The 22,194-nt window shown below is 38.7% G+C and overlaps 1 protein-coding gene across 13 annotated transcripts in view; it reads left to right on the top strand.

Moving 5' to 3' along the window:
* madd (MAP-kinase activating death domain) overlaps window positions 1–22,194 on the top strand; it is a 60,737-nt gene that overhangs the window by 12,927 nt on the left and 25,616 nt on the right. For 8 of the 13 annotated variants that reach the window (XM_047363053.1, XM_047363045.1, XM_047363054.1 and 5 more), the window contains exons 4-18: window positions 1,937–2,240; window positions 4,934–5,065; window positions 5,215–5,328; window positions 5,588–5,668; window positions 8,987–9,043; window positions 11,042–11,214; window positions 11,802–12,037; window positions 12,136–12,292; window positions 12,402–12,505; window positions 12,585–12,790; window positions 12,875–13,125; window positions 13,254–13,393; window positions 14,190–14,291; window positions 21,095–21,203; window positions 21,341–21,527. In XM_047363053.1, the coding sequence (XP_047219009.1) occupies window positions 1,937–2,240; window positions 4,934–5,065; window positions 5,215–5,328; window positions 5,588–5,668; window positions 8,987–9,043; window positions 11,042–11,214; window positions 11,802–12,037; window positions 12,136–12,292; window positions 12,402–12,505; window positions 12,585–12,790; window positions 12,875–13,125; window positions 13,254–13,393; window positions 14,190–14,291; window positions 21,095–21,203; window positions 21,341–21,527 (2,353 nt within the window). Of the gene's footprint in view, window positions 1–1,936; window positions 2,241–4,933; window positions 5,066–5,214; window positions 5,329–5,587; window positions 5,669–5,989; window positions 5,999–8,986; window positions 9,044–11,041; window positions 11,215–11,801; window positions 12,038–12,135; window positions 12,293–12,401; window positions 12,506–12,584; window positions 12,791–12,874; window positions 13,126–13,253; window positions 13,394–14,189; window positions 14,292–21,094; window positions 21,204–21,340; window positions 21,528–22,194 lie in introns of those variants that run through there. The other 5 variants (XM_047363051.1, XM_047363049.1, XM_047363057.1 and 2 more) reach the window with 2 other exon arrangements.

The raw sequence follows: 22,194 nt of genomic DNA, 5'->3' as shown, positions 1-22,194 counted from the left end.
AATCAAAAACTGCCAGAGTGTAATTAGTTTTGTTTGTTTTGAGTGATTTATTGTACATCAAGTATTCATCAAGTATCACAGACTTAAGTATCTGATCCTGCATCTGAGTTTTTCTCCCTCTTAGACATGGAGAGGTGTTTTCATGGTTTTTCTTATGTTTGAGTAAAACACAAAAATAGGACTGAGAATTTATTCTTTACAGGTGTGTTGTGTTAAATATTAATGTGGTAACAGCATGGAGCTAAAGATGACTTAACATAAAGTGGCAAAACACTTTTCTGGAAATAGGTCGATTCTGGGTCTGGCCCATATGACATTCTCAGGGTATGATTATTTTTATTATAAACACTATAGTGTTTTAGTTATATTGATCTATAGCATTTGTTTATTGTTATTAGAAGTAATGACGAATGTAGAATAAACACATAGGAATTTTGGAGCCAAGTGCTCTTTTAGTTTCCACATCATTACTTTTCTTGTTTTTTTTGTTTGTGACCAGATATACATCTGACAAGCCAACATTATTTCCCTTCTGAGAGAGGGAAAACTATAGGAGCCCTCTTTCAGCCAGCTGGCTTTCAGTGAGTAGTAACAGGTGGATCCTTGCAGCCAGTGATACATTTGTTTACTCCAGGGCTTCCTTTATCATCTCATTATACAGACTTATAACCTCAGTAATGGCGTTGTGGAAATTGTATGTTCTAACTGTATAACTTTGGAACCCCTTGATGTTGGTGAGCAGCAGTTGCCTGGTTCCATCTTGCTTTTCTTGGTGGATTGCTGTCAGTACGGTTTAAAACAATCCGTTTGGAAGATTGTGTGCCTCTTAGGATAATTTCACGATATGAGTGATTGCTTAGTTTTGAATAAAGAAATGATTTATTAGGCTTTATTTTCAAATTGGATCTGACCTAATTATGAGTAAAAATATATTATACCCCCCCCATTACAAATTATTATTAATGTTTTTATGCACAACGTTTGTTTTTTGTTTGAGTAAAAGGATCCAGTCTGTTCAGTAATTAGCCTGAAATGATGCTTTATCTTAGAACCTCAAAGAGTGCATTAAAGCCCGAGGCTTAACAGGCCAGAGTTGTAGTTTTTTCCCTGGATGCCTAGTTCAAATGTTATGTTGTGACGGAGAAAGAAGAGAGTCGATGTATAATGGCTTGGAGCGCTCCTCGCTATGGCAGCTCTGACAGATTGAGGTCTCCAGCTGCCTTTGGGTAGCAGCTGTGAGGTGGGAGGGATCTGAAGGACTAATGGTTTACCCTCACTCCCTGCCACACACTAAATATACACTTCAGGACCCGTAACGTTGTCACACGTGTGTTGAGTTGAGCATTTTCAAATCAGTATGTTGGTTATTGCTAAGGAGCCTCTTCTGTGTTTCAGTATCATTTATCTTTCACATCAGTGGTTTCACAGTTTGTTTGCTCCTGCCTCATGGTAGCCATCTGCAGCAGGAAAATCAGCCATCATTTAATCAGCTTCAGGATCTTTTTTATCATTACATTTACCATCAGAGTTTGGCAATGTCGTTAATTAGCAAGACTCGCCATATGTGACATGTCAATGAAGTGTACTCTTGCTCTTGAATAATTGTATTTGTATTATTGGAATTGAACCATATTGTGACATTTCAGAGCAATCAGTGAATTTTTTAACAAGAGTAAGAAGAGTCAGCTTTTAGCAACAGGAGGAAATTTCACCTTTAACTGTTGAAACTCAGGAGCTTGACTGTTGCGGCAGCGAAGCCTGACAGTGTTTTGCAATTAAGCGCAACTTTTGCACAGACATTGATTCAGCTTCAGGAAATGTAGCCATTTTCGAGACATCACATTGACATAAAACATTTATATTATTCACAAATATGTAAATAAAAGCAAAAGCCGTATCGTATTCCAATGTATGATGTGTTTGTGTACCTATGCAGGGACACCATGTGGCGAGTGTTTACCGGAGCGCTCTCGGTGGAAGAGAAAGGTAGCCAGCTGCTGGTTGACCTACGTGACATAGAGTCCTGGGTGTACCGGCTGCTGCGCTCCCCGGTGCCACTGGCAGGTCAGAGGCGTGTGGATGTGGAGGTGCTGCCCCAAGAGCTGAAACGGCCACTCACCTTTGCCTTGCCTGACAACTCTCGTTTCTCCTTGGTTGATTTCCCGCTGCACTTGCCTTTGGAGCTGCTGGGTGTTGACGCTTGTCTTCAGGTCCTCAGCTGTGTCCTTCTGGAGCACAAGGTAAACATGGGAACAAGTCAGGAGGTCAACATGTGGACTAGTTGTACGTTGAACCTATCTTTTTTTTAATTTTTTTATCTGTATTTGTATTTGCAGTCATAGTAAACCTAAGCAACCTGTATGGGATACAGTCATGTGTACCCTATCATTTAATAATTTGTAGAAAAGAAACTTGATATAATTACTCCATTGTGTAGGAGTTAAACCCACTGAGTTTTTTTTTTTTTTTAAAGCAACCAGCTTTATTGAGGTGTGAAGCATTCATTTTTGCACTGCTCCCTTAAGATCCTGCTGTGCTTGGCGACTGCAATTTCCAGTTGGTCACATTTTAGACCGAGTTGATTGAAAAACATTTTGGTATTTAAATTTAGCTTTAAACAAAACCTGTCAAAATGTGTAACAATTATCGGTTTCTGTTTATTGATTTCTCACACCTTTTGGTTTGCTCCAAGAACAAGAGAGGAGAGAAGAAGAACAGTTTAGGACTCAGAGAAAAGCGTCTCTTTTCTCTCTACTTGAATGTAATTGGAATCCGTGTTCAGTTTGCTGGTTTAATGTTACTTTTGGTCTACTGTGGCGCAGATGCATACGCTCATTTGAAGCATTTACAGACTAAATCTTCTAGTTTTTTACACAATGCTGTGAAGTTTCTCTGCTAAGCCACCTTGTCGTGCTTATTAGCTAATTTCAAGGTCATCTGAATAGTTCTCTTAGAACGTGTTTATTTTTAGAGATGTATATAAAAATGTTTATAGAACAAACGTACAAAGGCAGTAAAATCCTCGAGGTTATGAGAGGTATCAGTATAAATCTGTACAACATATTCCTCTTTATCCCTTTACAAGACAGGTTATAACTCACCAATGTTTTCTTTTTCTTTCACATTTATAAATACGGATGTTCGTCACATCAGAAGATCCATAAATACAATTTTTACAAAATTCTTTACAACTAAACATCTATGTCTACAAGGACAAAGCGTCTTTCCTTTTTTTGTGTGTGACTGGCACGATTACTACGGTTAGCATTCCTGTAGCTTAACTTTTTTTTACTTGTACTTTGATTTACCCCTTGTGTTTTGTTTTTTTAGCCTCCCACACTGTAGCGCAGGGCATTTACGTCAGGAGACACTCAGCGCCAACTCCTCCCACTGCAGCAGTGTTGACAGAGGTCTCACTCAGTCACTGTTTACTTCCTGTTTCAGATCTAAAAGTTGTATTTTGCAGCAGTAGACTTATAAACGGTGATTTAGACACACTTACTACACTTCAAAACCTACAGAGATTCACAACACACTTCATGAAAATGTGTAACTGTAACAAACTTTTAAAGGCATTTTGTCTTCATGGAGCTTCCTGTTTTATCACCTTTCAGGAAAGGGAAGAAACAATCCAGTTCCGATGGGGATTAAATCCCAAGGTTATATTCATAAATGTAATTGTTTCACAGCGTTTATAGTGAAACTGTATTATAATCACTTCGAAGTCACAGATATACACAGATCTTAAAAAATAAAGCCTGAGAGCCATATCTTAAAGGACCATTAACCACACGGCAGCAGCAGTGCCCCATCATATGCGTCAGAATATATTGGCTTAACAACCATAGATTTTTATTTTGAATGAATGATATAACCCCTCTCCCCATAGGCCGTTGGTTTACAGTTGGTTAACAGAAAGCATAAGGTTTAGACTATTTGAAACTGATAAGACTGAAATATGTTGAATATATTCAACCATTTATAAATGATTTATAAATGCACGCAAGCAGCAGGATTTATACTTTATGCTAATTTTTTCTCCAGTACCAGGGATATTAATATTCGACTTGACGTTGTTTTAGGTGAGTGATCAGGTTAACCTCCACACCCTTTATGATTAGAACCTAACATTAACAGTGAGATTTCTAAAATACGGCCAACATTTCCAAATCCAGTTTGTTTTGACTGATGGAGAGGTCTGAAGTGTTTCCTCTGACTTGTTTTTTTTTAACACCTTGCTGATCCTAAAATTAGCCAAATTGATGTTCTCCCTGCAGTAACAAGACCTACACCGGAGGGTGTGGTTGTTGGTGTGACCTGGTAGTGCTATGTAATATCGATCGAACAGGGTTAGTCAAGCATAAAATCTGCAGGTTCCATTCTTCAGCTAATCTTTCAGTGGATCTCCCTCTAATGTATCTTTGCAGGCAACACCTGAAGGACAGATTAAAATTATTTAATTCTATGTTAGCCAAATATGTAAGAAAAAAGCTAAAACAGTTATGTAAATTGGAAGCTGACAAAGGATGTCTGTAAAATAATAAAAGAATCATAGCCTGTATAAAATGTCCTTGTGTTCATGTGTTTTGGATGTGAAAAAGATTGTATTTTAATCAGTCAAGCTGAAAGCTGTCACCATGACGTCTCTTTTGAGCTTTTTGTTCTCCCAGCTTCATTTGTTGTTGAAAATCAGCTTCTAGAAATGCTGCTACAAGCTCAAGACAAAATGGCCATTGTTGCATTTGAGTTCGACAACAAGGGAATAAGGACAAAACAGTGAAATTACTACAGACATGACTTCATTTTTTACTTGGAAAGCTCAAACATAAAAAGGATAGAACATTTACTATTTGGATTGGACACAATAACATTTGTTCAGTAACACTTATTGTATTTCATTTTTCACTTTATTACCATTCTTTACCTTTTTAAGGTCATTCTTCAGTCTCGTGATTACAATGCTTTGTCCATGAGCGTCATGGCCTTTGTGGCTATGATCTACCCCCTGGAGTACATGTTCCCTGTCATACCATTACTGCCCACCTGTATGACTTCTGCTGAGCAGGTAAGTGTAGAAATGAAGCAAAAAGACCTTTAATAGGCTGTTGGTATTTTTTAAACAATTCCCAAACCTCTTATTTCTAACGGTAAACACCATCTGTTGTTGAAATATTAACTTTATGTGCAAACTGGCGTGCTTTCTCCTCCTCACAGCTCCTTCTGGCTCCCACTCCCTACATCATCGGTGTACCAGCCAGCTTCTTTCTCTACAAATTGGATTTCAAAATGCCAGATGATGTTTGGCTTGTTGACCTTGACAGCAGCAAGGTGTGTTTGTCAGCATGATGTTTTGCACATCCTGCCATATCAGTGGCATGCTTTTACCAAACGCTGATCCTAGGCTGTACTTAAAATAAAGCAGGAACATGAAGGCTTAATATTTATCCCCAACAAAGTACATCTCAAAATCCTTCTTATGGATTAAGGTGCATTTAATGATGAATAGTTTCCTTTGGGATCTGCATATGTGGACTTGGAGAATTATTGTTGTTTTTTTTAATCATATGTCCATTTGTGTGGCTTCCAGGTCATAGCACCTACCAATGCAGAGAATCTGCCTCCTCTGCCGGAGCCTGAAGCAGGCGAGCTCAAGAAACATCTAAAACAGGTAAGTAGCACTTGTTTTTATTTTTCTCTTTAAAATGCATTTGACTCGGCTGCCCTGTGGCAGCCAGAAACCAGTGATCCCAGTGTGACACAAGTGTTTTTATATATATATTTTTTCCCTTTTATTGTGACTTGACCACACTTGTATACATGTAAAAATTCTCTTTCAGCAGTTTGAAGAGTAGGTGCCTTCTTCATCAGCTGGGTTGTATGTATTGTAAATGAGTGTGAGAACGTTTGAAAGGGTTTATTTGTAGTGTACTAACGCATTATTATTATTTTTCTCTTTTGTTTTTGTTCCCATTTTGTTTGCATGCTCTAGCTGTTGGAGGTAAAGTCCAATACTTGGACCCTGATAAAGCTTTTCGTGTTACTAATGGCAACCACTTTCCCCCTATTACCCTATGTAACAATTTCAGAGTCTGGTTCTGATTCATGAAAACAGTCAACCTTTACATACAGTACCTTCACACTACTCAAACTTCATAAACTTCTATGCCTTTTGTTTTTATTTTACAGGAGCATTTAGGTTGAAGGAAACGGTCCTTGGTTTTTGAAATTCTGTACAAATAAAAATCAGAACATGTTGGTATGTATGTAATCCCGCCTCTTTACTCTGATGCCCCTAGATTAAATGGTGTCCCACCGACTGCCTTTCATAAAAATAAACCTAGGAAAGTTTTAAAACAGGCTTAGCGTATATCACATTTCTCAAACTTCGAACATCTAACAAATTAATGTTCACTTCATCTGAAATAGAAGAGATGGCCCAACTGCAAACCTAAGATGAAATGGCCATCTGCCTAAACTGGCAGGCTTGAATAGGACAGCATAAGTCAGAGAATGGACTAAGGGGCCCATGGTAACTCTGGAGGAGCTGCTGAGATCTTCAACTCAGGCGTGTCTTCCTCAAACTTGGTCTTTATGGAACAATGGCAAAAAGAAAGACTTTGTTTAAGGAGGGCTACAGGAAGCCTTATTTTAAGATCCCCACAAGTCATGTGGGGAAGGCCGCAAACCTTAGAAGGAATGTGCCTGGGTCAGAGGAGACCAAAATTACATTTTTTGGCCTACATGCGAAACTCTCTGTGGAGGAAAACTAACTGCACGTAATCCTGAATCTACCAGCCCTTTGGTTAAATGTAGTGGTCCAGGTATCATTCAGTTGGGATGCTTTTCTTCAGCAGACATTTGAGGCAGTCACATCAGACAAAACAATGGCTGGAGCAAAACCCGTTATAGGCTGGGGTAGAGATTAGCATTCCAGTAGGACAACGAGCCTAAACATACCACAGCTACAATGAGATGGTTTAGTAAGAGCATAATCATGTGTTAGAAAGGCCCGTTCAAAGTCCAGACCTGAATCCAATTAAGAATCTGTGGCAAGACTTAAACTGCTGCTCAGATGCCCTTCACCAAGTTTCACTGAGCTTCAGATAGTTTGCACGGAGGAATTGGCAACAATGTCATTTTCTAGATATGTAAAACTCGGTGTGGCTGAACACGTATGTACACAACACGCTTCTGATTTTTCATTGTAAAAAGAAAATTGAAAACCTTGTAAACCTTTACTTCTGCTTTTAAATCATTTCTCAAATTATTCAGATACAATAAATTGAAATTTGTGGTTGTAACAAGAAAATATTAAAGAGGAATTTTGAGGGTAGCCTCTGTAGGTGTTGTGTTGGTCTCAGATGAGTAAGAGAAATCGGTTCAAAAAGCCCACATATTAAACCAGTATAGGCAATGAACATAGGGCCATGGACAATTCCATCTGGGACCTAACGTTTAACTGATCTTCATATTATCTTGTCTTTTTTCATTTATTTTTCTTGCAGTTTGGTCGACTGCTAATTGATGCAACCACCCGTCAGATGTTAAAAGTAGTTTCTGAATTTGTGTTAAATTGAGCTGCAGCTTTTGACAAACTCGAAGAGAAAGTAAAAACAAAGCTAAAGGAGCTTTCTTCAGAGATCACAGTATTTAAGTTTTTAATTGCTTAGGCATCACTTCAAACTTCAGAGTCCCTGTTAGTTAAGATTGGTTGAGATGACTTGTTTTTCTTTTATATGACCCGATTCAAAGCTTCCCAGCCAACTCTTTTATTAACTGACTCATGTAAATCTGGAGAACATTTTTGGTCTTCCAACAAGCTTTAAGAAATGAGTAGCTACTAATCATTACCATTTATATCTTAATTAAACTACTCTTTTTTTTTTTTGGCAAAACACTGTATTAAATGCTCGAAGGTTGTTTTGACTAGTGCAAAATTTCACAGGATAAAACCCAATTCGACTAATCTTTTTAGTCTTTAATTGGTTTCATCCACTTTGAATCAGAGCCAGTTTTAAAGCTGTGTGGTCAACAGCTTTCTTTGTCTGCGTGTGACTGAGAAGCTGGTTTGTAGGAGTGTGCTAAGCCTCAGTTTTTGCTGCCATATATTTGGAAATAAGCTCACAACTGTTTCTCTGTGAATGTAGAAAATGACACATAGGAATGTTTTGCTGATTTTTTTTTTTTTTTTAAAGACTTGGATGCCATAGCATAATGCTGCTTGTGTGAGGGCCTCTGAAAATACTTGCACTCAGCTCTTCATTTCACAAATAAATCGGTCCTGCAAGAGACGGATTTATTTGGTTCTGCAGATCTCTGATTGTTTTTATTTTTAAAGAAAATACAAGTTAAGTTTTCTTTCCATTTCCATTTTATGTAGATGCGGAGGTGTGCAAGCATTTTATGTGTTTCTGAAAAGATCTGCTGTTTTGTACTGTCTCTGTCATCATCTCCTTTCCATTGTAACCCGCTGGGTTTTCCCAGTTGGTCACCATGGATGGTTGTCCTGTGTCACTCAAAGGCTGGATTCTGTTGGTGAATTCTGGTTTTTGATCAAGTTATTGATATGTCTGTGTCTCTCAATGTCTATCATAATTAGGATAAAATCCTCTCCCGTCTCCATCACTCTTTTTCTGTCTTACCTCCGCGGTGTCTCTCTAAATTTAAAGTGTTTGGCCATCCTCTGTGACTCTAGACTGTCTCACAATAAAATTATATTTTCTTGTAGAATTTAATCATAAAATGTCAAAGGGCAAGACCTATGAGCTTAGCTCTAAAGTGCTCGCATTTTGGTGGCACCAAATAAACTTACTTTCTGTGAGTCGAGCAGAAAAAGAGGGACGTACTCCTAAAAGGAGCGAAGAAAAGAGAGTGAAAGGCTGTGGCTGATACCCTTCCATCATGTGATGTTCCAGTGTCTTTCACAAAACTGTCATCTCCAGCCTTCATGTGATTCTCCTTGCATCTCTCTTATTCCCCTTCCTAGTGTCTGGTTAGATTGACCGTGATCACCCAAAAGCAGATCTTCTCCTCTGAGAATAAGGTTACTCATTTCTCCTCCTGTGGAATGTGTAATGCCCATGCACGGAAATCCTCTCTCACACATTGGTTTGCCTGTCATTACTTATTGTCTCCTGTTCTCCTGACCTATAGAAAATGCAAAAGAACATCTCCGAATGATGCGGAACACTGTTTTAATACACTGCTTAACTCTGGCTTGAGCATGTATGAATGTGCGTGCATCTGTTTTTGGCATATTGAGTGTTCTCTTAACCACAATAAGACAATAAAGCTTATCTGTTTATCCCTTTGACAAAGTTAAAATTCATCCTGACCCAGCAACTAAATGTTTCCATTATGCTAAGCTAAACATTGACTCCTGAGACTGCAGCAGTTCCCTCTAAGCAAACCATGCATAGTGACTTACTTTCCTCCTGTTTCTCCTCTCTAAAATGGCACACCCACCACAGGCATCAATAGATGGAAGACATTGGGTTGGGACTCATTGATACAGTTGCACCTAAAATTATTCAGCCTTCACTTCAAATCATTGTCTAATTTCTAAATTGTTCAGGTGTTTCCAGTAAACAAATCACTTAAAAATTGTTTAAATTGTTAAATAAAAATATTAAAGGTATTTATCCAAATCCAGCACTAAAATCCTTCCTGGTGACCACTGCTGTCTTGGAATTATTAAAAGTGCTAAATAAAAGGCTTTATAGCAGCATGCATTTGCAAACCACCTGTGGTCTCAGTCATACCCAGTGCAACCAATCAGGGGTTTCATCGGTTGCATTAGATGTTCTTGAGATGGAACTAGACTGTTGATGGTGACTTCATCGATGCATGTTAGAAAAATGGTTAAGTTAAGTGAATTGACTAAAAAGATCCAAAAAGATTTATTTGCCTTGCACAAGTAAGGAAATGACTACAAAACGAGAGCCATGGTCCTTAATGTTCCTAGAGATACAGTTGGGAGGATATGTTTAAAACTTTAAAGCCAAAGTAACAGCGGCTATGGCCCCTAAAAGCATTCAGCGACCGTTCCAAGGTTTCTGTGGAGCCAGTTGGTCAGAAGCCCTTACTGGACTGCTAAAGACCTGCTGCAAGACCCAGTGGCAGCAGTCCCTGTGGTTTCAGTTTCCACAATGTGGCACACGCTGAATGCTCCAAGACGTAAACCACTACTGACGTAAAAGCATAAGAAAAGCCAGCTGCTTACACTGATATAAATAAGCAAAAAAAGATAGAAGCGTGAACTTTAAACAACACAATGCATACAGTGAAGCACGCCGGTGGCTCATTGATGCTCTGGGGCAGCTTACCTTCATCTGGAGGACAAGATGGTTGTAATCAAACATCAGGAAATCCTGGGAGAAAATGTGATGCTGTCTGTGGGAAAGCTGAAGCTTGGACATCATTGGGTTTTTAAATAGGACAATGGACAGTGATTCTATGCATACACGAGTCCACCAAGGTGCAGGAGTGGCCATCATAGTTAGCCTACCTAAACTCTACCACAAATCTGGGATTTGAAAAGGGCAAACATAAGGAAATAAGTGAACTGGAAGCTGGTGTTTGAATCACTTGACAGCAAAAGGGTGCTCTACTAATTAGTGAACATGCTTGCCATGAAGGGACTGAATAATTCTGAGACTGCAGTACACAGCTCAATACAATTATGCAAAACTGTGCTTGTTTGATTTATTTAACAGCTGCTAGTTTGGGCATTTTGCCAAAAAGCATAATTTGCAGCAGGGGTTGAATAATTTTAAGTGCAGAAGGTATATTAAACATTTTATCTCTTGTTGGTGGATAGAAAAAATATTTAGAAAAGGGATAAGTTACGTAAAAGTTAACAAGTTAAGTGAAATAGTAAATTTGCTTACTTAGCTTTGTGTACAGAATACATATACCTGCTTAATGCTCCATTAAACACAATGTCTAGAAACTGTTGATGCCAGTAGTGGGAGTAGTTCATCACAGCATTGTTATTAGATCCATTGCTTCTTTTGTAATTTGTATCACTGGTGCCTTGTAGGCATTGGCCAGCATGAGTTTGAACACACAGCCCATTCTGAACCTGGAGAAGTTCCAGGAAGGCCAGGAGATGACCCTGCTCCCGCCAGGACGAGACAAAGCTTCGCCATCCTCCACCGAGTTCAATCCTCTGATTTATGGCAATGACGTTGATTCTGTGGATGTGGCCACCAGGCAAGTAGGCTTTGATAGGGCAGCAGTCAGTATCAAAATATTTGGCCATTTGGATAGATGCCATCTTTGAAGAAGGTAGGGAAACCTGTTTAAAGCAAGAATACAAATTGAAGAGCACTTTCTATTGTTTTGATTATTATTTTGTTTAAGATTGGCCATGCTAAAGAAAAAATACTGGAACCTATTCAAACTAAGATGAAAATAGAGTTTAAAAAAATGGATAAACTGTTGTCAGATATTGAAAAACCCAACAGAAACACAACAGGTAACTTGATGCATAAATGTACAGTGCTTCTACATTTTCAGTTGGTGCTCTGCTGCCACCCTGTGGTAGCAACAACACATTACATACAATTTATGTCAGAAAAACAAGCCTTAAAGATTATTTCCTTGTTTAAAACTATATAATTCACATTACAGAATAAATATTCAAAAGCTTCTAAAATAGGTGACAATTTGTAGCCCACATACTGATTATTGGGCTGCGCTATCTAAAATAATATTCTGTTAACTCGTATCACATAACATTTCAAAATATGTATTTTTTTTTAATGACAACATCTTGGATTTTTTATTTTTTTTTTCAGGGTTGCCATGGTGCGATTCTTCAACTCTCCCAATGTTCTCCAGGGCTTCCAAATGCACACGCGTACGTTGCGGCTCTTTCCGCGACCGGTGGTTGCTTTTCAGTCTTCATCTTTTCTTGCCTCTCGCCCACGCCGTTCCTGCTTCGCTGATAAACTGTCCCACACCCAGGCAGTGGAGTTCTATGGAGAGTGGGCACTCAATCCCGCTAACCTTGCCTTTCAGAGGATACACAACAGTAAGTGTCCTGTAAGACGGTAATACGGTTGATGAGAATGTGGTTTTCATTTTGTTGAATTAAAATGGCCGCCATGTTTCTGCACACATCTGTTTTAGATGTGTATGATCCATCTTTAATTGGAGACAAGTCTAAATGGTATGCACACCAACTACAGCCAGTGGTGTACAGAGTCTATGATGGAAGCTCCTTGCTGGTGGAGGCTATGGCTGGTCCATTGGAAGATGAAGGCAACGATTCTGACCCCACAGACAGGTTGGGAAACCAGCTTCATCTCTGATTCTGGCTGCTAATTGAATTCTGCTCATTTTTAAGATATTGGAGTTGAGGACTTTCAGAATTTTTGTTTTTGATCCTTTCTCAGTGGTAGTGACAGTGATGGATATGATGACTCCAGCTCTTCCTATTCTTCACTTGGGGACTTAGTGAGTGAGATGATTCAGGGCGACATCCAGGGGGACACACCAAGTATGTTCTTTTGTATTAAAGTTTACCCATGCTGTATGAATGTTTTCCGCTGCTGTTTAGTGGTATGTTTGTCTTTTAGGCTTGGATCCTCCTACTCATGCTGCACTGGGAGATGCCAGTGAGGTTGAGTTTCAAGACTTTCGTGATTTAAAGGACTGCCATAATGTGGATGGTCCTTCCGGTGGGGATGGAGCTGTTGAACAGTCAGACGGACAGCCTCTCCGTTCAAGCTCCAGCACAACTGCAAGCTCCAGCCCCAGCACAATCATCCAGGGAGTTAACCATGTGTGTGACTATTTTAATCCACTTCAGCGATAACCTTCCTACACGTGCTGCCTTTACACTGTGCATTTGTATCTCTGCTTCCAGGAGCAGGCCGAAGCACCTGAGATTGAAGCATCTGCAAGCGCCGCTCTGCAGAACCCTGTTCCTGGACTTGGCACTCAGCCTTTTCTGAGGCCTGCACCAGATGCTGGTCTGGCCAATTCTGTCAACAAAAAGCAAGAGTATGACAACCCATACTTTGAGCCTCAGTATGGCTTCCCCACTGAGGAAGACGCTGAAGAAGAGCAAGTGGAATCGTACACCCCTCGATTCAACCAGAACCTCAACGGCAACAAGTGTGCCAATAATGATCATTTAAATGTTCTGTCTCATCATCCAAGCTATGTTCTTGTTGTGGTTGCCTTGATCTTGTCTTTCATTTGTGTGTGTTTAAAATCTCATGCGACCTTTCATTTGGTTTCAGGGCTCAGCGGCCTTTACGTCCCAGCAGCCTGAGGCTTCCAGGAGAGTCTGATGGAGAGGGAGACTCTCGCAACAGCTCGCCAAATTCCACCATCTCCAACAGCAGCAATGATGGATTTGGTGGACTCATGTCTTTTGCCAGTAAGAATAATTCAATCTTAACTGTAGATGTACTGAATTAATCAACAGAACAAAATTAAAACATCCAAGTATTAAAAGTGCTCCCTTCCACACCTGCAGACAACATGGCCTGCAGTGCTCTTTTTTTCTTTCATAGTGTTTGTGTTTTATATTCTCAATACATAGCCTTAATTAACTATAGCACAAACAGTCCCCCAGTGTATTAGATTTCAAGTGATTACTGCACAGAATATTATTATGCTCCTTATAGGATAACACTAGTATAACAAGCTGATGGTAGCTGGTTGGTTAGTCGGGCTGGCTGCTTCATAGACATGCCTCTCCTAACCTGCCATCTGTAGATTGTTAGTAAAAGTGATGGGTGGAGCTCTTTTTGTTTCCACGGCATGACTAGCCATTTTTCTTATGACCAAGGTTATTTCAATTGAAATAACAGGAGCCTTCTTTCAGCCAGCTGATTGACAGTGTGCAGCAACAGATGGGGAGGGTAAAGCCAGAGTCAACTCTATAGCATCTCATTTAATGGAGCTAAATAGTAGAAACAGTATGACTGAAGATTTTAGTGATTTTTCAAACCTTGATTCGAGTTAAGTGTCAATGCATAACTACACATTTTTTTACAATCTGACATTTTATTTTTAAGTTTGATTAAAAACTGTTTTTAGAAAGTCAGATTTTTAACTGATATGCACAAATGCATTTCTCTAAATGTTATAATGTAATTTAATCAGTACAAGTTTATTTTAATGTTTTATTATACTTTGCTTTAGTGATTGCCTTCTAAATCCTACAACAGGTAATCTTTACAAGAACCACGGCACCAGCTTCAGTCTGTCCAATCTCGCCCTTCCCAACAAGGCAGCCCGGGAGAAATCGACTCCTTTTCCCAGCCTTAAAGGTAGGCGAGCACCAATAACTCTTACATAGATTTAACTGTTTCTCCATCCACCTGGCTGTTCGGTGGGTTCAGTTTGTTTCAAGTAGACGTTGACATAATTAGAGGATAAGTCGATCTTACCTGCTGATTTCATTTTTAGTTTTTTGTTATATTTATGTCCCAGCTGTTTATAGCCATATACCTGAACTATATAGACTAAATGCAACAAAACCATGTATTTTATTTATTAGCACATACATTTGTTTGTCCTTTTCTATCTTTTTTACATTTTTTTGGGTGTAAAAGAATATTTTAATTTTGATGTTGAGGAGGAAATGGAGCCAAGCAGGTTTGTAAAATAGTAAAACTTTTCTTTCCTCCCACTTGATGGCCAAACATATGGCACTATTTAAAGGAGTATATTGAGGATAAATCAAAAACTTTTTCTCAAGAAAATCCACTCTAAAGGAGACTCATTTCTTCCTCTTGTACGTTTTTTTTTTTTACTCAACCAACTCTTAAGGTGATGTACTGGAAGTTCAGGGGTAGAACTGGGCGATATGGACAAAACCATCACACTGTTCTTTCTTTTTTTTCTCTATTGAACAATTTCGATAATTATCATAATACAGTTTCAAATGAATTATCCAGCTTTTGAGACAGCATCTGTTTCAATATGAACTGCAAAACACAAAATAAAATAAATATGATTAATAACTGAGATGTATTTAAAAGATTCCCACAAACTAAAAACACAATTTTCTTAAGTATTATTATTATTATTGAGTATATGTAAACAAGTAAAAAAAATGACACTTCTCAACTACCAATATATTGCTGTACTGTTAAAGAGTGCAATCTGTTTCAGTAAAACAATGAGAGAACATGAATTAAGTTTTCAGCACTGGTTGCTCTCCGTTCTCCATCTTATAAAAATGTTTTAATAATGGTGGCCCGTCATACTGCCTGATAAGCCACATGTATTTTCTACCTACCTTGAACATTGTTATTGTCATTTTCTGTTCCGGATAAAGTATTATTATTGTTTTATTGCCCAGCTCTATTTAGAGGGTTAGTAAGAGCTCTCTTTAGGTTGGATTTTCTCCTCACCTGAGAGAAAAAAACAGATGAAGGATGGTGAGGTTACTCAATAGCTCCACCGAATGTGGAATAGCTGCCATTAAAAGTGTTCTGTTCCTTTTGATTGTAATTTGTTTTGTCTTTGTTGTTCAGACTCCCCTGACAGTCCGGGTATGTTATGTCTGGTGTGATGGTTTCTTCTGTCATTTTTCAGTGAGACGTTCCTGTCTAACACCCTGTGCTCAGCGTAGGACAGTGATAGAAGCGACACCCTTAGTAAACCCTACATGTTTATCTTTGCTTTTCATTTCCCTGTTCTTCCTGTTTGTGTGACTGTTTAAAAGTCTTTCTTTTTCAACACAAGATTTCTTCTGTGACTGCTAACTTTTCTTGATGTGGCATTTATATCGATATGTATTATTTAGCTATTAAAAAAACTGCATTGGATTTGTTTTGGTTTAAAATCATTCAGTTATGTTCACAGAAACATCTGTCTATAGTGGATGAAATAATATCTAACCCTCCCTGATATGTAACCTTGTTTGCTTGTTTGGTGATACTGGTTATCGCTCCCAATTTGAAAGCATTTGCAAGTTTAAACAAGACTAATAACTTAATTAGTAAGTCCACTGCTGTCTATCCTTTGTGTTTTAAGCTCATTAGAAGCCTGATGGGAAATCGTCAATGTTCATACCTTCTAAAGATTTATCCCCATTCATCTCGTTTCACCTTATCAGTCACATTCAGGCTCGTTGTTTCTTTTCTCGTTTGCCTTCTTTTACTTTATTTGTTTTTTGGTTGCACTTTTGCATCATTTTAAGTGTGCATGTCTGTTGTGTGGTGGGGTGATGTTCAGACTGGTTGTATCTGCGCTGGTTTCGCTCTTTCTGTCCACCTTTTTGCTGCACTAATTCTGAGTTTTGTGTGCAGTATTTGGGCTAAATTCTCTAATGGAGATAATTACAGAGGCCGGCCCGGGGAGCGGAGAAGGTGGGTTCTGCTCCTTTTATAAAGTGAGCTGCATGCTTCTCCAAGCCAGTCAATTACATCTCCTCCAGCCTTTCCACCGTGTCCTCCCCTCATGTCAGTCACTGTGTGCTTCATCAAAGGTCACGTGGAAGCTGAGCCATGTTGTCATTTGTAATGACTGTTCTTATTTATCAGTCTTTTATTTCACTTCATATACTTGGTTTCATTTCTAATTTCTGATTTAATTATCGTGCATAAACTGACCAATCCCAGCGTATAAACACTGGAATGCTGATAAATCTGGCGGTTGAAAAGAACCGGCATTAACATACCGTGCTCCTATTTGTTCATGGTTTTCCTCGTTCCCACAGACGTTTATAAATTAAAGCTGGTAAAATAAAACATATTTCTCATTAATGACACACTAAGAGACATAATTCAAACCTGAGTCATAGTTTGTCACAAAAATAAAACTTCTGTGAGTGTTCAGTGTATCGTGTCAATAGCATACTTACCAAACTCACAGTGCTGTGAAAACGCATTTTCCCATTTAAAGAGTTTTTTCTCTCTTAGCTTTTGTGTCACAATACGGTCAAAAAACACTGGTCTTCGTGTGCAGTGCCCCTCAAGGTTTAGATGTTTCCCTACTGCGATACAGCTGATTAAAACGGCTGAATTGCATTCTTCAAGTTCAACAGAAGCCTGATAATGAACCATTCATTTAATTCGGGTGTGTTAAATCAAGCACGATTTCAGATCGTCAAAAACGGCGTGTATCAGACAAAGATAACGTGTAAATGCAAAGTGCAGTTAAAAAATGAAAATGTGATTTATTAAAGGAAACTATCTAAACCCTGGATGATTATTGCTGGAGTTTTAGAATCAATAAATGACTCAAACAGGACTCGACTGACAACATCTAAAGAAAAGTCATGGGACCAGTAAACCACTGGGAGAGCCATCATCCACAAATGGAGAAAACCTGGAACGGTGTTGAACCTTCCCAGGAGTAGCTGGACAACCAGAATTACTCCAAGAGTGCATCAACTGCTGATCCAGGAGGTCAACGAAGAACACGGAACAACATCTAAACCACTACAGGCCTCACTTTCCTCAATTAAATAGGCAAGATGGCATCCATGGTGCTACTCGAAGCTGAAAACCCGTTTATTTAAAAAAAAAAAAAAGGCCCACTTGCCAAAATCATTATGCTGATCTCCAAGATTTTTGGAAAATATTGTTTGTACAGACAAAAGGGTTTGGGATGTGTGTGTCTTGTAACATCTAGCTAAACTAATCCAACAAATCTAAAGAAGAACATACCGTCAGTCAAACATGATAATAGTAGCGTGAAGTTTTGGTTAAAGAAATGATCTGAAGGCGCCTGCATGAATGCTTTCATAAAACATTTTGTTCTTTTTTCTCATTAAAATGAGTGAATGAGGGCAAAGTTACCGGCTGGCTGGAAAAGAGCAGGGCCCATAATAGAAACGCTTGATGTTTATCTTGAGGATGCCGTGCTACTGGCCTTAAAGGGTTATCCACATCTTTCACTGGGTGAATGAGAACTGAATCACGGTAGTTTTCACCTTCATGCCAAAGAGGTTTGTAGCTAAAGAAGGTAGAGTCATGTTTTGAAGGTGTGTAATAACTGCTAAATAAGGTTTGGTAGAACTCACTCTGGATATGAAGGAGGATAAGAATATTCTAGATTAGCTAGTTTGGTAGACTTTTTTTTTTTTGCTCTCAAATTTGTCTGAGAAACTTTTACACTGATTTGCTTCTTTGAGTGTTAGGAGGGCAGCCTCAGTCTAAACCCTTTTTAAAGCCAGTTGTTAATGGATTAATGTGCGTCTCCACCACCTAAGAGCCATGTCATTATAAACGTCTCACGAATATTATTTGTCCTGGTATCCCTGCCCTAATATCACCAGCTTAGCATATTGTCGCTGTTTTAGACAACAGGTGGTGCTTGTGAAAGGTTCACAGTCCTAACCAGATGGCTTCTCATCACCAGTAGTAGCGCTGAAAAACCAGAGTTACATGATTTGTACAGCGAGATTTATTAACACCGCCTGGGGATATTGACACATTAAGAATGCACTGCATTGGCCTCCATCAACTCCGCGATGGGTAATTTCAAAAGGGTGGTGTTTTTACTGCCTTTTGTTTGTTTACAATTTCACAAACCGATCTAAGCTCTGGAGTTTTTAACACAACGTTCACAATGTTTCGATTGGCTGCTGCTACCCTTGACCCTGCATCTGGTGCCTGAAGAAAACAATTCTTTCCTCCGGTCCTGCAATGAACTGGTGCAAGGTTAGCGCTGGAGTTCAAGGCTAGGGCCAGAGTTTGCTGCAGTGGTTGCACACTGGCATTTTCTCTTAAAAAAGGTCTGTTTCTGAATGAAAGATTAGATTTGTTAGAGAATATTTCCTTTCTTAAATTAACCAGCACCAAATGTATACCCAGCAGTTAGTTCGCACTTCTGTACTGGTTTCACCTATGATGTTATTTAAATAAAAACTAATCTGCTTCCTTTTGTTTCTTCAAGCTGTTTCTGAAACAAACATCTGATAATAAATAACTGAATGCCAGGGTCTGTATCTATTGTGACTTGGTTTCTTAGTCCATACCAAACAACTTTCAAAGCAACATTGTATCTAGAGCTGCACATGTTGCAAATATATTGTTATCACAGTATCACTGCTCAACACTCATAATGCATGTTGAGTGTCACAGTAGCGGACACTCACACCGGATGACACTGCTCAAAAGTCACAGAGTGATGGAAGTACAGATGAGAAAGAGAGAAAGGAAGAAAATAGGCATATTTCCCACCTGATGTCATCATTGCCACGTTAACCATTATTATCGCCATAGCTAAATGCGTGTGTTATAATTGAGTAAACTCAGAGCTATTAGTTATATGGATGGAGACATGCATTGCATACTTGTTCCCTAGCTATCATGTAGTTTTTATACTTTTTTTTTAAACAATGTATTTCCTCAACCTTTTTTATCCAAGTCTTTTAAATTGTCTTCAGGTTTTAACATTTTCAGGGCATACAGACACTAAATGTAAACAGGGCAAAGGTAAATCGTTGTTCTCAGACACTGGTTAATGAAGTTAAATAACTGAATTGTAGGTGCAAAGCATGATTTGAAATATGCTTTATATGGTAATGCAATTATTTACACACTGGGACTTTTTATTATTATTGATTATTAGAAATAAAAATATTGACGTGCATTTCTTTAACCGTAAATTTACTTCCAGTGTGTAACGTTATGCGCTGATCGTATTGCTTGAAAAAGGAATAAATAAGCAAGTTGTTTTTATATTTAGTTTATTATAATTTGGTTTGGGCTAGACAATATTAGGAAACCAAACTTTTACTATTTAAAGGAAGACAGTACTTGTATTTGTGAGAAATTATGAAATGTCATCATCTTGCATCAGGCTTTGGAGGTAAAAACATCAGGTCTGATGTCCAGAGATGAATAATACAGACCACAAAAAGCTGCTTTCTGCAGTGTTCAGAAATGATGTCCTGCAGAACTTCATTCCTGACATAAATACAGGTGTAGAGGACCACTAAATCGTTTGTTTTTCATTATGTTTTATGCATGTTAAACCTACATGTCCAAAAATCCAAGAAAAGCAAACTATCCTCGCCATCTTTAAATCACTAATTGTCTTTACTTCCTTATAGATGAATTTTCAGTTCGGCCTGTTGCTTAGCTTATCCCTTCTGCCACCTTCTTTAAAGTTAATGGTTATGTATGAAAGTAGATGTAGTTTCTGTCCATTAATCCACCTCATTAGATACAAGGTTATGCTTCACGTAAAGCCAACTATGATTTTATGTCGACTCCCTGATATGAACTGGAGTTTAGTGTTATGGTGTTGGATTGAGAGAGCGATGCATATCACCTGCTGGCCTTTTGGCCCTTTTATTTGATTTATCATAGCTGTTTACTTGCAGATGGTCAGCATCTTCCTGCATTTTAACAATAGAGTAATGTAAACACCATTTTCACCTCATCGTTTCTGGTTTTTCTTTTGTGCATGCCATTGACTAGCTGCTATTGGCCTCGTCCTTCCCCTGATCTTAACTTCTTTGCAGCTAATGTATAATGCCCCTACCAAGAGATCCACATGGATTCGTGTGTGTGTGTGTGTGTGTTCTTGTACTTGTTGCTGAGTGAGAACCATTTTTCGTATTTTTATCGCTAAAGTGAGGACATTTTAACAAAGTGAGGACATTTTCCTGGTCCTCACTTTTTCAAATTCCATTCTTGGGACAGGGGTTAGGTTTAGGACTAGGGTATGAATTGAGTTATTGTTAGGGTTAGGGTTAGGTATTAACTGGTTAGGGTGAGTTTAGTGTTAGGGTCAGGGTTAGGCACTAAAAATCAAGGAAAATGAATGGAAGTCAATGGAAGTAACCGAAAAGTCCTCATAAAGATAGTAAAATACGGATGTGTGTGTGTGTGTGAGAGAGAGCGTGAGAGAGCATTTTGTCCCTATTTTGGTTTGTCCTTCATTTCTCTTGTAATAATAGATTCTGCTCTTGTAATGTGTTTGTCCTGCAGTAGATAAGCTCCAATTGATCCTGAATGTTTCTATCCTTTTTACAAAGTGATGCTCTTAGTCTTGTGTGATTTTATAAAACAGGTTTCCTCTACTGAGTTCTCCATTTTCCCAGTGAGGTTGTTGTAGTTTGGTCTAAATATTGTAATTGTCAGGTAATTATTGGATATTTTTCCAGGGGCACGTGCCCCCAGAGCACTTGTGGACCAGAAATCTTCAGTGATCAAACACAGCCCGACTGTGAAGAGAGAATCTCCCTCACCGCAGGGTCGGGTCAACAACACGAGGTACCTAAAACTTGTCATATATCATGAGAGACCAGTCATATCTTTCATTATGCTGATCTTTAGGGATAATGGTGATGATTGTAGTTCAGCCTGAAACTGTGTAAAAACTTAAATCTGTTAAACATGATTTGTTCCAGTGAGAACCAGCAGTTTTTGAAGGAAGTGGTGCAGAGTGTTCTGGATGGACAGGGTGTTGGCTGGCTTAACATGAAAAAAGTGCGCCGACTGCTGGAGAACGAGCAGCTGCGCGTCTTTGTGCTGAGTAAGCTGAACAGAGCCATCCAGTCGGAGGAAGATGCCAGACAGGAGATCATACGAGATGTGGTACGATGCTTGCTTGTTTTTTTTTTTTTTTGTGAGAAAAAGATGTGTAGTGCAGTGACCTGAAAAAGTATTCATGTGCCTTGAACTTTCTCACATGTGCTTTCATTATAACAACTAACTTTAAAGTATTTTGTTGGGATTTTATATGATAAACCAACACAAAGTGAAACAAAAAGGACTTCATAATTTTATGAAACCATTTGCCAACAAAAGTCTGAAGAGTGTGGTGTGCATTTTTTATTCAGCTTGCTGAGCTGGTCGGTTGTGTGTTGGTGGGTTAGCATCCTCTTTCCATTTTCAGACGAGAGATTGAAATGTGATTGAGATGTGAGAGTTTGGAATTTTGTGTTTAAGGTTTTAGTTGCACTAATGGGCTTTATTCTAAATAATCAGACAGGAAACGGGCAGAGAAAGAGGTGTAAGACAAGCAGCGAAAGTCCCAGGGTTTGAAACTGGATTTTATTTAGGGTTATCGGAGTAAAGGGGACAAATCCATGCCACACTTTTGATGTTTTTTCGTCAAAAACTCTAGAAAACTATTTATCAAGCTTCAACTTCACAATTAGGCCTCACTGATACTATATCATATAAACTCCAAATAACATGCATTGAATTTTGTGGTCGTAACGTTACAAAATCTGAAGGGGAAAAAAAAAAAAAATCAAGG

Source organism: Girardinichthys multiradiatus, chromosome 4 (genome assembly GCF_021462225.1).
Source record: "Girardinichthys multiradiatus isolate DD_20200921_A chromosome 4, DD_fGirMul_XY1, whole genome shotgun sequence".
Taxonomy (NCBI): Eukaryota; Metazoa; Chordata; class Actinopteri; order Cyprinodontiformes; family Goodeidae; genus Girardinichthys; species Girardinichthys multiradiatus.
This window is presented reverse-complemented; position numbering and strand designations above follow the sequence as displayed.